Consider the following 14,189-nt stretch of genomic DNA (forward strand, 5'->3'; position numbering starts at 1 on the left):
CGGTCCTCTGCTGAAGTGAGTGTGATAATGGCATTACTCTCGCTGGGCTCACCACCTCTCACGAGTATCCTTTTGATTTCTCTCAGCTTTTTGCTCTCCTTTGCGTCCTCTATCTCTCTTTTTTCTCTATCTCGCTGTGTATCTGTTTATCTGTCTCTAGCTAGCCTATTCATCCTCATCCCTCTCATTTTCTCTCCTCTGTCCCTCTATCTCTTTTTAAGCCTTGTAGACTGGGTGAGTAGAACAGCAGGCACCACCGGCTGGACTCTCAGCATCAGTGAGGGCGGTCCCTATTTAAGCCCCCCCCCCCTGTCTCTCCCCAATACACACACTGACACACACACGTCCCCCTGCTTTGGTCCACAAATGAACTGCGAGTAGTGTTAACAAAGCCAGGAGGCTGTGGCTCCTAGGTCTCGGACTAATCTAATGGCGCGTAAAAGCCGAGTGAGCGAGTCTTTGCGTGCACGTAGGCGTGCTTGTGTTTGTGACAGTCAGCCTACCATCGGCAGCGAAAGAGAGCAGAGCAGGGAGGGAGAGGTAGGATGAGGGAGCGAACGTGAGTGAAAGTGGTGTCAGCCATTTTAGCCCCCCCCCCTCCCCCCATTTTTCTGCTTTATTATCCACACACCGGAGCTCACTGGAGGAGGAATCTATCTAATTGGCATCAGCGTAAAAAGAAAGAACGCACGACGCTCGATTGTTTTTCTTTCCCCTCTAACCTTTTTCTCCATCCCTGCGCTGCAAGACAGTAGCGTGCGCTCGGCATTGCAGGCTGGGCTGTTCTCTCGCTGGAGTTAAACCCGGATGCGGGGCTGCTGGTGCGTCTGAAACCGACGCCGGCTTCCTTCAGCATCACCCCCTCACTTCCCAGAGAGAGAGAGAGAGATAGAGAGAGAGAGAGAGAGAGAGAGAGAGAGCCCCGGTAGATAGCCGAGAGAGGGAGGAATTGGAGTAGGACGATGGGGAAGAGGCGCGCTGTAGCATAGAGAGCTAGACCCAGAATGTTACATTTTAGCCCGGCGTATATTGTGTCATTATGAAACCATTAGCAGCAGCAGCCGGTCATGGAGTCCCGAGCCAGCAAGATAAAAACCCGGTAAGTGACGACGTGTGCGTGTATGTTTTGCTCTATGACCCGATGTCTGGATATGATTCGCTATTCTATAGCCAGAAATGGATGGTCATCGGGTTTCTCTCAAACCGCGCTTAGATTAATGAATACGCCGGGCCCAGCCCGCTAGGCTATAGCCGAGCGCCACACAGGAGCCCGTACGCCTTGAATCTCAACCTTATTTATCCGTCAGCCCGGAGTGTTGTAGGCTAGTCACCACGGCCATGTGCTCGCTGTCACACTCCGGTTGCAAGACGGTTGGAATGGTTTATGACGGATGACTCGAGAGTATCTGGGTTCCTCATTAAGTTTTATGTGACACTTACTGCACAATACTTTGAGTGGTTCTTTCTGCGCAACGCGCCCTTATTAAATAAAAGGTTAGCCGACGTCTTGTGCAAATGCAATACAGGTGTCGTAGATCATATTTTTTTGCAAGGGTTGTGTTGAGACGTGCGGTTTGATGGAGGCAGCCTTGTGTGGGCTGCTGTCCATGGTGCTAATAGTGACAGCCAGACTAGAGACAGCGATCATGCAGACATTTGTAGGCTACTGAGTGGTCTGCATATGAGCTGTAAATGAATTGACAGGCTGTCAGCGACCGCTGGCATCACTCAACCCTCCGAAGCTTCGTGCCTATAGCTGTAAATCACAGCGGTAGACGGATTGTGGAGGGTAAATGTACGTCTATGTAGCACACAGATTTAGCCTACTCTCTTTCTTTCTCTCTCGCTCTTTCTCCTCAGCAAGCGAGAAGTATGCAAATATTTATAAGCGAATACGGTGGGAGACGGCAATCAAAGAAGAGTATCATATTTCTGGAGTAGTGGCATCATGCCTGTGACTAATATGGGGAAATTGTAAGCCTATTTAGTGAGGGTATGTGGTTGTCATAGTAGCATGGCTGTTATGAGTTAGTGCATATATTTGTTGACCCTTGTGTGCATCTCTTTCGCGCCCTTCTTATGATGTAAAATTACTGTCCATTTAAAGGCATTGGACAATGCACCATTTGTTTTATATTATATTACAATATGAGTATTAGGTGATTGTCAGCAGCAAAGTTATATTATAATGGATGTCTTTCTTATGTGTTGGTTGGTAAGTGTGTTTTCTGTCACTTGCTCTCTCCCATCTCTTTGCCATGTTGTGTGTGGTGAGTATGTGCTCTGGCTGGGTTTGGTAGAGTGGTATCACAGGAAGGGCGAATATCAGGCCTGTTTAATCGGACACCCAGCCCCAAACCGGCTTTAATCTCTTGATCCACCCGGCTCAGGAACACGAGAAGCCCCCACCGTCTGGGGTGGGGGGGACTCTGGGAATAGCGCCTGCCATATCTGGTCTGCCAACATCGGCATTTTCCCCACCTTCTCTCCAAACCTCAATTTTCCCCCATCTACCTTAGTTAAGTCTCTCTATTAATTCTCCAGGTAGAAGGAATCAATCTAGGTCATCCAAGTCAGTCACAGACCTAGTTTTACGGTTCACTGTATACCGAATCCCCATAAAGGAGGTTGAGCCCTGGCCAGCCCTTCCATCCACATCCACGGGTCTGCCGCCAGAGCGGCAATCTAGGTCATTAGGTCTACAGTGTAATTATAGGAGCGCCACATCTGCTCACCATGGACGGCACAGTGGGGAATGTGGTGTTGTGGGCTCGAGGGTTAGAGGATGCTACTGTTCTAATCCCATCATGACCAGTTGATTTGTCAATATTTGTGGCTACGGCTCAGATTAGGCAAATTGTGCGCTTTGGATGTATTTATTTTTGACCTCGAGATATTGCATGTTAATGATTTGCGCACATTCGTAGAGAGTTTGAGAAATGGTTTCGGTAATGACACATGTACAAATGTATAGCGATTAGCATCCTAGCAGCAACGGTGATTTAGAATAGTTTAGCGAGCCGTGTTGATGTTGTTAGCAGAACTGAACTCAGAACTGGCCATGCCAGTGAACTGGGGTGGGGGGGTATAGCCAGTTGCTTTAGGGTCAGGGTCTAGCCATTTGCTTTATTGTGGGGGGACAGCCTGGATATTGCTATTGACATGTGGATATCGACCATGTGTGTACAACTCCCAACCTCTGGTCGCCCATTTGGTTTTTGATAAACCTCCCATTGCGTCATGTTCAGGGTTGTTTTCTGTTTGTCCCCCATGCCATGCACTTCTACATCATGATGGAATCTGCAATCTGCTTCACCAAACATTCAAAATGCAGGCCATCTCAGACTAGCCTATAGGCAGCATTGATTTTTGCGACCAATGTTTTCTTGAAACGAAAGAATACAATACAAAAATACATTGCCTCTTGTTCTATATAGTGCCATTGAATGCCAATGCTGTTCAATGCAGACTTCAATACAGTCTGCAATTGTAGTCCATGTGTACCATTTGGAACACAACTTGGTGTCCAGTCATATAAGACGGTAACATTTCCACTTAATATATAGTGCCAAGGAATGTCATTCAGTTTGTTCAATGCAGACTGCAAATGTATACGATCTTTATAATTGTAACACAATTCAGGGTCCACTAATAATCTCTGCCCACTTTGCTGGAGGGGGTTCAGATTAGGAGATGGGGGAGAGGGGCTCTACCAGCCTGGGGGGGCTTGTGGCCTGGTCCTGGCTCTAGCACCCCTGATGAACCATTTGGTTCTGTGCACCGAGCAGGTTAATGAAATGTGATTGCAGTCTTTGATACGCTGTAATGACATCACATTCACAGTTGTATTGGGGTGTGAATGTGTTGGGGTGTGGGCTAGCTTTTTTGCTCTGTGTTACACACACACACACACACACACACACACACACACACACACACACACACACACACACACACACACACTTCACAGCATGATTAGTTGCCCCAAGTTAATTAATGTTTCAAAGTGTGACTTTACAAGTCATTGCTGTTCTTCACCAACTCTTTTTCAATACCGTGACATGGTTTAGTATCTACTACAGTTCTGTGGTGGATCCTGTCCAAAAAATGTATATAGCCTAATAGAAGTAAAGAATATTGAGGAGTGACTTCTTAACCAAAGACATTCACCATAGAATATGGAGAATTTGGAAGTGTTAATTCCAGGAGCAGAACAGTCATCACTTTTCCAACCCTTTTAAAAGCTGTTGATTAAGTCATTCAAACCAATGTTAATAACGCTCCTCGTCAGCCTCACTCTCTATCCCGACACAGATTTGTACCTGCGCGCGTATATTTGGTGGTGCTGAATAGCATGGTTAGGTGTATAGGTCTAATATCTGGATCAGTACTATTTTCCTGTTCTAGTTTGTATTCAAATTTCTTACCTGAAGCGCTGCCAATGTTCTGCTTTTCACATTTTCTTTCCGGCAGTGACGCCCTGATTTTGAAGCATTTTAATCATATGCGCTGTGCTTTTAGGTGTGAAGATTTAAATATTTATGCCCTGTCGCTGCCAGGGGTTGGATTTAAGGAGCAAGTGCCTTCCTTAAAGCTTTGAGAATGGTAATAAATAGATAAATAAAACATTAAAACTCTCAAATATTCATATTTAACTATATCTCTTGGAATTCTGTAGCCCATATCTCCTTTTGAAACGTTTACTGATTTTTCTACTCCTAACATAGACTTGGTTCCGTCCGGATAGATATTTGTGTGGATTCATGCTCCAGAATGCTAATAGCAGTTGTTGTTGTTGTTGTTGTTATTCTATCTAGCCCTTTTGAGATTTCGCACCATTTTCTTCCATTAGCTTGAATGCTAATTCTGCCCTGGGAATTCTGGTGGTGGTGCGTCTCTGCCATCTCCATATAGCTTTGGAAATTGGGTCATGTTCATTTTAACTGGATCTAGTAGGCACTCTTCCATATTAAACACATAATGATGGGCTACTTGAAGCCTCAATGTTAAATTCACTGCCTCACCGTGAGTCTATGTGTAACTAACACCACAAAATGTTTCTGGGAGCCAGGTAGTTATATTGTATGTAGCTTGTTGCCATTGGTACAGAAGTCTTGTCAAGGCTTTAGCTCAACGGGCTAGCACAATCTTGTGACGTGTTGGAGAACCAGGTTTGAATCCCAGTCGGTCACACCAGCAAGCAAGACGCAGTACCCAACTACCCTCGCTGCTTGGCCTATGTCTACTTTGTATACGCGTAAGATGAGCTCAGCAAATATGGACACGAAACCGAACGGCAAAGTTTGCCCATACCAAACGCTACACTTTCAAATTGAATTGACAACAGATCTTGAGCTTAATAGTGTTGAGTAAATTACACTATCACAGGGGGGGCGGGGCGTAACATTTTGAGACTCATTTTAAAATCAATGGTCTATTATGTTAGATAAATACACGTTAAACTCCATAAATGTTCCCCACGGATACCATGAAAGTGGGAAATGTTATTAATGGCGGCTCGTTTGATTATGAGTCATTTGGATGAAGTTCAGCGTTAACTCACAGGCTTCATTAATATTAATATGCTCTATTAAGACTGCTGTGTAGTCACAGGAGAAGGAGATGGGTTAAATTAAACGAATGTAGAGGGACATCATGAACTAAAGAAGATTAATCAGTTACACCGAGAATCAAAAAAATCACTCTGGGAACTCGCTCGCTCGCTGTCAATTCAAAGGGCATTCGGCTCCAAAAATGATTTCAACATGTCAAATCATTTCTACATTTTCGCTTTGGAAACTCTGCTCCCACGCATTCCCCTACCAACTCCACTCGTGCCCTGCCGCACTAACTTCTAATGCAGACTGTACACTTTTTTGATTGCAATGTTTTGGTAAGGGCTAAATAAGTGTTGCACCCACCATGTAGCCAAGTGCCTTTTAAACGCCTGACAGCCGTGCGCCGGCGGTGTGAGTGGGTTGCGACTGGTGAAACTGACCATCTGTCTGTTTGTGTGGGTGTGTGTGTGGGTGTGTGTGTGCAGCTCCCCGCGGACTTCAGTCGACTCCACCTGGCCGACGGCTTGCACCCACAGGTGACCCACGTTTCTTCCAGCCACTCAGGATGTAGTATCACCAGCGACTCTGGAAGCAGCAGCCTGTCAGACATATACCAGGTAAGCACAGTGTCCCCCCAGCTGCTCTTAAATACAAGTAAAACTAAATGCATGCTCTTCCACCGATCGCTGACCGCGCCCCCACCCGCCCGCCCGACTAGCATCACTACTCAGGACGGTTCTAACTTAGAATATGTGGACAACTACAAATACCTAGGTGTCTGGTTAGACTGTAAACTCTCCTTCCAGACTCACATTAAGCATCTCCAATCCAAAATTAAATCTAGAATCGGCTTCCTATTTCGCAACAAAGCCTCCTTCACTCATGCTGCTAAACATACCCTCATATAACTGACTATCCTATCGATCCTCGACTTCGGTGATTACAAAATAGCCTCCGACGCTCTACTCAGCAAATTGGATGTAGTCTATCACAGTGCCATACGTTTTGTCACCAAGGCCCACCACTGCGACCTGTATGCTCTCGTTGGCTGGCCCTCGCTTCATATTCGTCGCCAAACCCACTGGCTCCAGGTCGTCTATAACTCTTTGCTAGGTAAAGCCCTACCTTATCTCAGCTCACTGGTCACCATACCAGCAGGTATATTTCACTGGTCATCTCCAAAGCCAACTCCTACTTCGGCTGCCTTTCCTTCCAGTTCTCTGCTGCCAAGACTGGAACAAATTTCAAATCACTGAAGCTGGAGACTTATCTCCCTCACTAACTTTCAGAATTAGCTTTCAGAGCAGCTTACCGATCACTGCACCTGTACACAGCCCATCTGTAAATAGCCCACCTGTAAATATTGTTATTTATTTTTTCTCCTTTGCACCCCAGTATCTCTACTTGCACATCATCATTTGCACATCTATCACTCCAGTGTTAATGCTAAATTGTAATTATTTCGCCACTATAGCCTGTTTATTGCCTTACCTCCCTAATCTTACTACATTTGCACACACTGTATATAGATTTTTATATTGTGGTTTTGACTGTACATTTGTTTGTGTAACTCTGTTGTTTTTGTCGCACTGCTATGTTTTATCTTGGCCACGTCGCAGTTGTAAATGAGAACAGGTTCTCAACTGGCCTACCTGGTTAAATAAAGGTGAAATAAAAAATAAATAAAAAACATCCGTACAACGTCCTCTAAATGTCAATAGAGCAGTCCACCTTCCAACCCCCCACTCTGGAAGTAGCAACCAACCAAGCAGGCCTCCCTAAAATGTCCCCATAACCTCCCAACAACGCCCCCCCAACACCATCTAAACGCCCATAGAACAGAACAGGCCCCTCCCACTCCATCGGGCCTCCAAAGCCAATCACACCTAATCCTCTTACCACACACAGGCACCCCATTGGCTCCCTACGTCATCTGCTGTGTGTGTGTATCTGTGTGAGTGCACTGTGCGGGTGTGTATTAGTCTGTGTCAGTCTGTTGCCATTTCTGTGTGTGCAAGTGCACTATCTGTGTACAGTACATACTGCAAGTGTGTGCGTGCGTGTGGAGCGTTCGGGGGCCCTCATCCAGTCTTAGGGCCATCTGCTCGGTCCTCATTAAAAGGTCTGCTGTAGCGTCTCCATGAAAGCCCCGTTGTCTACTGTCCGCTCTCTTTCCTCTTTCCCTCCATAACACCTTTCCTTCGCCAGTCCTCCACTCTCTCATTTATGATCTATCTGTCCATAGCTTCTCATCCCTCTATTTCTCTCTCTCTGTCCCTCCCCATTTCTACTCCGTCCTACTCTCTCACGAATGGAGATGACCCAGACCCACCTCTCACTTTGTCTGAGGAGGTTAGATTTACCGCATTCACCGCTTAGAGAAGATAGATGACATGATGGTAGTTCCTCCCTGGACAAGCATGTGTTTTGGGTTGATGGCTGTCCACATCAGGGCTGGAGGATAGAGTGAAGGAGGGTAGATCCAGGGTAAAGACACAGGAACATTTAGTCAGTGTATAACAACATCACGGGACTCCAATTAGATTTGTTTCCGCAGCTGCAGACCTGTGACTGTTTGTTGCTTCAATCTTCTTAATAGTGATGAGACCAAGTCCGGTATTTTACATGGTTAAAGGACAATATTGTCTTATTAGTAAGACTTTGTCTACAATAAGACAACTGTTCAGATTTCTGAGTATTCTTGACAGATGTCTACTAGGGTGAAGCTTTTTGGCGATGCTGCCCGTTCCTCTCATCCACGAGCCGTGTCCGCTGGAGTGCGCCATCGTCTTTCTCCCAGAGAGAAGAAGAATAGAGCTGCATCCTCTGTCACTGCCTTGCAAACATGGCCGACTGTTTTGTGTCTGAATAAATCATGAAATTGGTTCTTCAGAAGGACACTTGAAAGCATTGATCCAAGAATAGCCCTGTTGAAATATTAACTACCCCCCTCCCCCCTTTCTTTTTTCGCTCACCACACATTTATGGATCATACATCACATACACACGCATGTACATGCGCACACACTCACACACAGAGGGGTTCAGAGTTTCTCTGTATTTCGAGGTCACATTGGATGTTTTTGATTTGTTTTTTTAACGGTTCAGGGTTCCCAGTGGGTTGCATTGTGTAGCTCATTGGAAATGCTGTGCGAATCAGATCTGAAGGTGTCGCAATCTTCCTCACGAACACACTTCTTAATTATGATCAGCACACAACTCATGAGCATTTAGTATGTCATAAGCCTGATTCATAAACCGAGGTGGGTGGCTAATATTGAATTGACATACAACAATATTTAATCAATGAAAGCTACTGTGTGAGGACTAGCCTAGATCTTACTGTAGACAAGTAATGGGGTCAATGAAGATGTCCAGTGACACATATCTCTGCTATTTTAGGACAGTGTCCTTCTGAGGTTTGGAGCATGCCAACAATGTTTTATTACTGTGGAATACAGCTGTTTTCTACTGGGTTTCAGCATCCATAGACATTGACTTTCACATCAAGGTGAAGACAGATAGCTGTTTTCTGTTTTCACTGCTGCCGAGATTTCCAGATGACTTCAAAACAATTTTCTAGGAATCTCCATCTCAGCACCTCGGTTATTCCCTGTCGCGTGGAAAACTGACATAACTCGATCTTCAGATTTTTCACGGTTTCACTCCTTCCACAAATCCACACTCTACCAACCCCTTCCCCAAGGGAAGAACCACACCCCCTTTACTCTCTCGCCCCATCAGGCCCCTGCCCCGCCCACATGGCTGACCTCATGATGCCCGAGTGGCTACACAGATTGCACCCTGAATCATTAATGAGACGTTTGCACATGGTGGTTAAGGAGGAATGACATTCTGGGCTACGTTCTGTGAAAGACGGGGGGGACTCTTTCAATTTCGGAAAAATGTAAACACAACTGACAGCCCGGGCGGTAAAGATGCATCGCGGACTAGGCTTCTGCAGGCAATTTACGAAGGCAACGTTGTTTCTAGCTCTCGCTTTGAAAAAGGCAGGAGTTTAGGGACCGCATTCAGGTAAGAGGAGTTGGTTCGCACTCGACACATCTGGGCCAGGATTGTTTTCATCTCCCTGTGTTTCATGCGTGGTTTTCGTTCTCTAGGCGGGGCTCGTGTTGAGAGCGCAAAACACGCAATATGGCCTCTCAGCGGTATTTATAGTGTGTGAGAAGCCTTGATGGATGCGCAGCGCCACGCTTTCTATTAATATCTCTGTGACATTGTCAATTGCATCACTTTCGCTACCCTCTCGTTGTTAGTTTTTTCTCTCTTTCCTCCCTATTTTATCTCACTCTTTCAAAGAGGTTGTCAGGCTCTAAGTGCAAGCTGGAGTGGGAGAGCGAGAGAAAGAGTTGTGAGATAATTAGCTGGGTGTTTTATGCATAGTGGGGGGTGTTTGATAATGCAGTGTCTCTCACACGCACCTCTTACTAAATGTCGAAAATACGATTGGTGGTGTATTTTCTTGATTGTACTGTGTTACCACTGACATGGTTGTCGCTTTTGATGCGTTGGGTTGATGCAGGTTCTGCTTATAAGCATAGTTTGTTTTTTCTTCTGCCCGCCGTTATGTGAAGTTATTGCACCAAAACCCAGATTTTTATATTTGCCATCCGATAATCTCCGCCCACCAGTTTGCAGCTATTACTACATGGAGTAGATGGAATGGAACAGACAAATGCTTAGCACAGAGCAGCAACCCTTTTCCTCCACTCATGTTACTAAAACTCACTGGTTAAGCTTGATGGTTGGTGTTAAGACGGTGACAACTGTTGCGTCATTGTCGTTCCTTTGACCCCCAGGCCACGGAGAACGAGCCGGGCGACATGGACCTCAGCGGCCTGCCCGAGACCGCCGTCGACTCGGAGGAGGACGACGACGAGGAGGACATGGAGCGAGCGTCGGACCCCCTCATGAGCCGCGACGTTGTGCGGGACTGCCTCGAGAAGGACCCCATGGACCGCACCGATGACGACATAGGTCAGTCCGTGTGAGCACACAGAATCTTCCTCTAACATTCCCTCAAGGTTCCCCCCCTTTTGATTGTCTGTAAAGGAACTTTCTCACAACATTCTAGGAGCCAAAATCTATTTACCTGGTAGCGTGTCAGTGTTTCCCTACTGTTAAGTAGTCACTAGGCAGAGTGCCTCCCTCTCCCTTCCCTGCTTTGCTATGTTGCTTCTTGCCTCAGTTTGGCTCCTATTGGTTTTAATTGATCAAGTTGGAACAGAAAGGGGAACCCTACGACTATTCCGCACTACGATTGAACCCTTAAGCTAAATGTATAAACAAATGTTAATATGCTTATTCCATTGTTTGATTACAGTACTACTGCTAAAACATCTTGTAAGTGCTCGCTAATTTTTTGGCAACACATTTGGAAAAGCAATGGCAACCAATTAGCTTTGGCTTTGTTCACAAAGGGGAAACCATACCCCGAGTTCCCATTGTAGGCTCATCAGAGTTTAATCAAGCATTCACAATTTTTAAATAAACGATCCACAGCCTACCCCCCTTCTCCCAGTGCCACGCCCTTAGTGTATCTCAACCCCCGCCTGTCTGTATTAGCTAGCTACTGTTAATGATGTGCCCGACTCTAGGCCTTTGTTTCTACTGCTTTCATTAGGTGAATTTATTTTAGCCCAGAGTGATATTCTGTCTGTGCCACACAACAGCCTGTGATATCATAGGCCTGTTAGCAGCAATACAGTGATAGCGATCCAAAAAAAGAGACTAGTTCACATTTACTCCCATTTGAAACTTCGATGTGGTGTGTGGATGATATAGTGGATGCAAAAAGAGAACCCCCCCCCCCAACCTCCCCGCCGCCCCTCCCCACTCTCTGTGCCGGCAGGCTTTTTTAGGTCAACGCCGTACATCCTCGCCTCTCCTCTCCCGGCACATTAAAGTTTCAGTGCTTCCGCAGGCTTCCCACATGGCACTGTTTGCCATGCCAACCACACCGGTCAGCCCCGTACCCCAGACTTGCTTTAGGTGCCTTGGAAGGGGATGGAGTCCTTTGCTGGTCCAAAATCCCCCCTCCCCCAAAACTCCACAGCAAGCTATTTCAAGGAGCCCCCCAAAAAATGCATGGCACAGGAAACAGGATAGGCAATGACCTATACAGCTGAGCTGAAAGCCCCAAATGTGAATCAAGGTTGACAAACTGTGGAAGAGAATTTTGTTTTGGAACTGGCTGACTATCAAGCTATCTGACAATGATCACAAAATGTTTACATGCAGAAGGTTGCGCAGTTGTTTTTAATTTTTTTCTCGAGTAAAATGAAATTGATAGTTTGCCTTAGTGTACTTAAGATAATCCTCCCGCTGTTGGGTACTCATCACTATTGTGTGGTTGAATTTAATTCACTTTCTCTCATGCTAGCTATGCCCTTTTTTTTGTCCAAAGCCACAGAGAAGGTGAAGGAAGAGTGAAGGACTGCCAAGTCCTCCTATGCTCTCTGTCTCTCTCTCTCTCTCTCTCTGTCTCTGTCTCTGTCTCTGTCTGTGTGTGTGTCAAGACCTTCCTAACCCCCCCTTCTAACCTTTCCACAGAGCAATTACTGGAGTTCATGCATCAGCTGCCAGCGTTTGCCAACATGACCATGTCGGTGAGGAGGGAGCTGTGTGCCGTCATGGTCTTTGCCGTGGTCGAGCGGGCCGGCACCATCGTCCTCAACGACGGGGAAGAGGTGTGTGTGTGTGTGTGTGTGTGGAGGGGGATGTGTGTCTTAAGTGACTCTCTTATGTCTGTATTGTGTGTGCCTTGAATGTGTCTGGGTTTGCACGTCTATGGCCTGCGCATGCACTTTGCCCTTGCCATTACCAATGAAGGTTTCTGATGTTTTTTCCCCCCTATTGAACATGAATGACTGCCATTAACCTATCCTAGGTATTCCTTAAAGAGGTGGGGTTTCAGGTGTCTCCGGAAGGTGGTGATTGACTCCGCTGTGGTAGTCCAGTCAATGTAAAATAACATCCCATTGAGCTGATGTGTGTTAGCAATATGTCCACAATATGTGTCCACTGCCTTACTGTAGTGTCAGATTTATATATATTGTTGATGATGCTATAGGGAAGAAATTGAGGGAGAAATTGATCTCTTGCTATAAAATTTGATATCTTTTACTATCGAAATAAAAGGGTAAGCTTCCAGTTATTGTGGCGTTAAAACTGGGCTGTTTTATACTATTGAAACATTTGTGACCAATCATTAAAGATATCTACCTGTCAAAGAATGTGATGCTCATAATTTTTGTTCAATTTGACTCCCTGCTCATAATTGTTGTTCAATTTGACTCCCTGCCAAAAAAATAGCGTGATACATTGGTCCAATCCTCAATCAAACATGGCTAACCTGCTAACTAATCGCTAATTGTGATTGAACAATGTGTTTCAAGGATCATTGTGGTGATCATTTCCTTCAACATTGATCCTAGCCTGATATTAAAACCATTGATATCCACTGAATGATCACGGAGTACTTCTGACCGTTAACGGTTTGTGTTTATGGTCCCCCCAGCTGGACTCGTGGTCAGTGATCTTGAATGGCTCGGTGGAGGTGACGTACCCCGAGGGCAGGCCTGAGATCCTGTGTATGGGGAACAGCTTTGGGGTCTCCCCCACCATGGAGAAGGAATACATGAAGGGAGTAATGAAGACCAAGGTGGACGACTGTCAGGTAAAGGCCCAGTGCTCTGACTGGCTCTTATGATGGATGATTGGTATATTGAGCTGTGTGATTTTACTGGACCTTGTTATTTACTTATTTACCTTGTTATTTATTTACTTATTTACTTGCTTGAATTAATTATCTAGTAATTGTAACCGTTTGCCAATAATTTAGAATGAATACACTGGGGTTAATTTACCAAGAGATTTTGTATTTATGTCAATGGTATCATAAAATAGATTGGTTCTCAGCCATGTTGGTCTAAAACGGATTGTGTCCCCAAGCTAACTACTACCCTGTCTCTCTCTCTCTCTGCTCCAGTTTGTGTGCATAGCGCAGCAGGACTACTGCTGCATCCTCAACCAGGTGGAGAAGAACATGCAGAAGGTGGAGGAGGAGGGCGAGATCGTCATGGTCAAGGAGCACCGCGAGCTGGACCGCACCGGCACCAGGAAGGGACACATCGTCATCAAGGTGGGGTTCTTCATTCTTGAACAAAGCCTCGTAAAAGGTCCCGTGGCGCATTCATATTGGGTGTCCTAAATGCTATGTATCCAACTTTCAGTGTTACCGGAAGGATTCTGATCTAATCTCTATTGTTGTTGTGAATGGGATAGAACAGAAGAAGAAAAAAGTATTGTCCACATAAATGTGGAAAGTTGCCTTTGCTGTCTTCACAGTGACATGGTACTTGAGACTCAAAACAAACGTGAATACGCTTCTCCTCGTACACCTTCTCCTTTAGGGTACGACGGAGCGTCTGACCATGCACTTGGTAGAGGAGCACTCAGTGGTGGACCCCACCTACATCGAGGACTTCCTGCTGACCTACAGAACCTTCCTCTCCAGCCCCATGGTCGTGGGCAAGAAGCTCCTCGAGTGGTTCCATGACCCAAGCCTCAGGGACAAGGTCAGCTTCCAGTACAAAAGCTTTGCATTGT

At 45.8% G+C, this 14,189-nt stretch overlaps 1 protein-coding gene across 2 annotated transcripts in view; it reads left to right on the forward strand.

Annotated features, from left to right (window-relative positions):
• The first annotated feature begins 476 nt into the window (after nt 1–476).
• Nucleotides 477–14,189, forward strand: part of LOC118363598 (rap guanine nucleotide exchange factor 2) — a 34,963-nt gene continuing 21,250 nt past the window's right edge. The window contains exons 1-7 of one of the 2 annotated variants that reach the window (XM_052488420.1): nt 477–1,099; nt 6,044–6,175; nt 10,379–10,556; nt 12,132–12,268; nt 13,099–13,257; nt 13,570–13,722; nt 13,994–14,158. In XM_052488420.1, coding sequence (XP_052344380.1) covers nt 1,040–1,099; nt 6,044–6,175; nt 10,379–10,556; nt 12,132–12,268; nt 13,099–13,257; nt 13,570–13,722; nt 13,994–14,158 — 984 coding nt within the window. In that variant the 5' untranslated portion in view covers nt 477–1,039. The remainder of the gene's footprint in view (nt 1,100–6,043; nt 6,176–10,378; nt 10,557–12,131; nt 12,269–13,098; nt 13,258–13,569; nt 13,723–13,993; nt 14,159–14,189) is intronic. The other variant, XM_052488421.1, reaches the window with a different exon arrangement.

The sequence above is a fragment of the Oncorhynchus keta genome, chromosome 30 (assembly GCF_023373465.1).
Source record: "Oncorhynchus keta strain PuntledgeMale-10-30-2019 chromosome 30, Oket_V2, whole genome shotgun sequence".
In the NCBI taxonomy this organism is placed as follows: domain Eukaryota; kingdom Metazoa; phylum Chordata; class Actinopteri; order Salmoniformes; family Salmonidae; genus Oncorhynchus; species Oncorhynchus keta.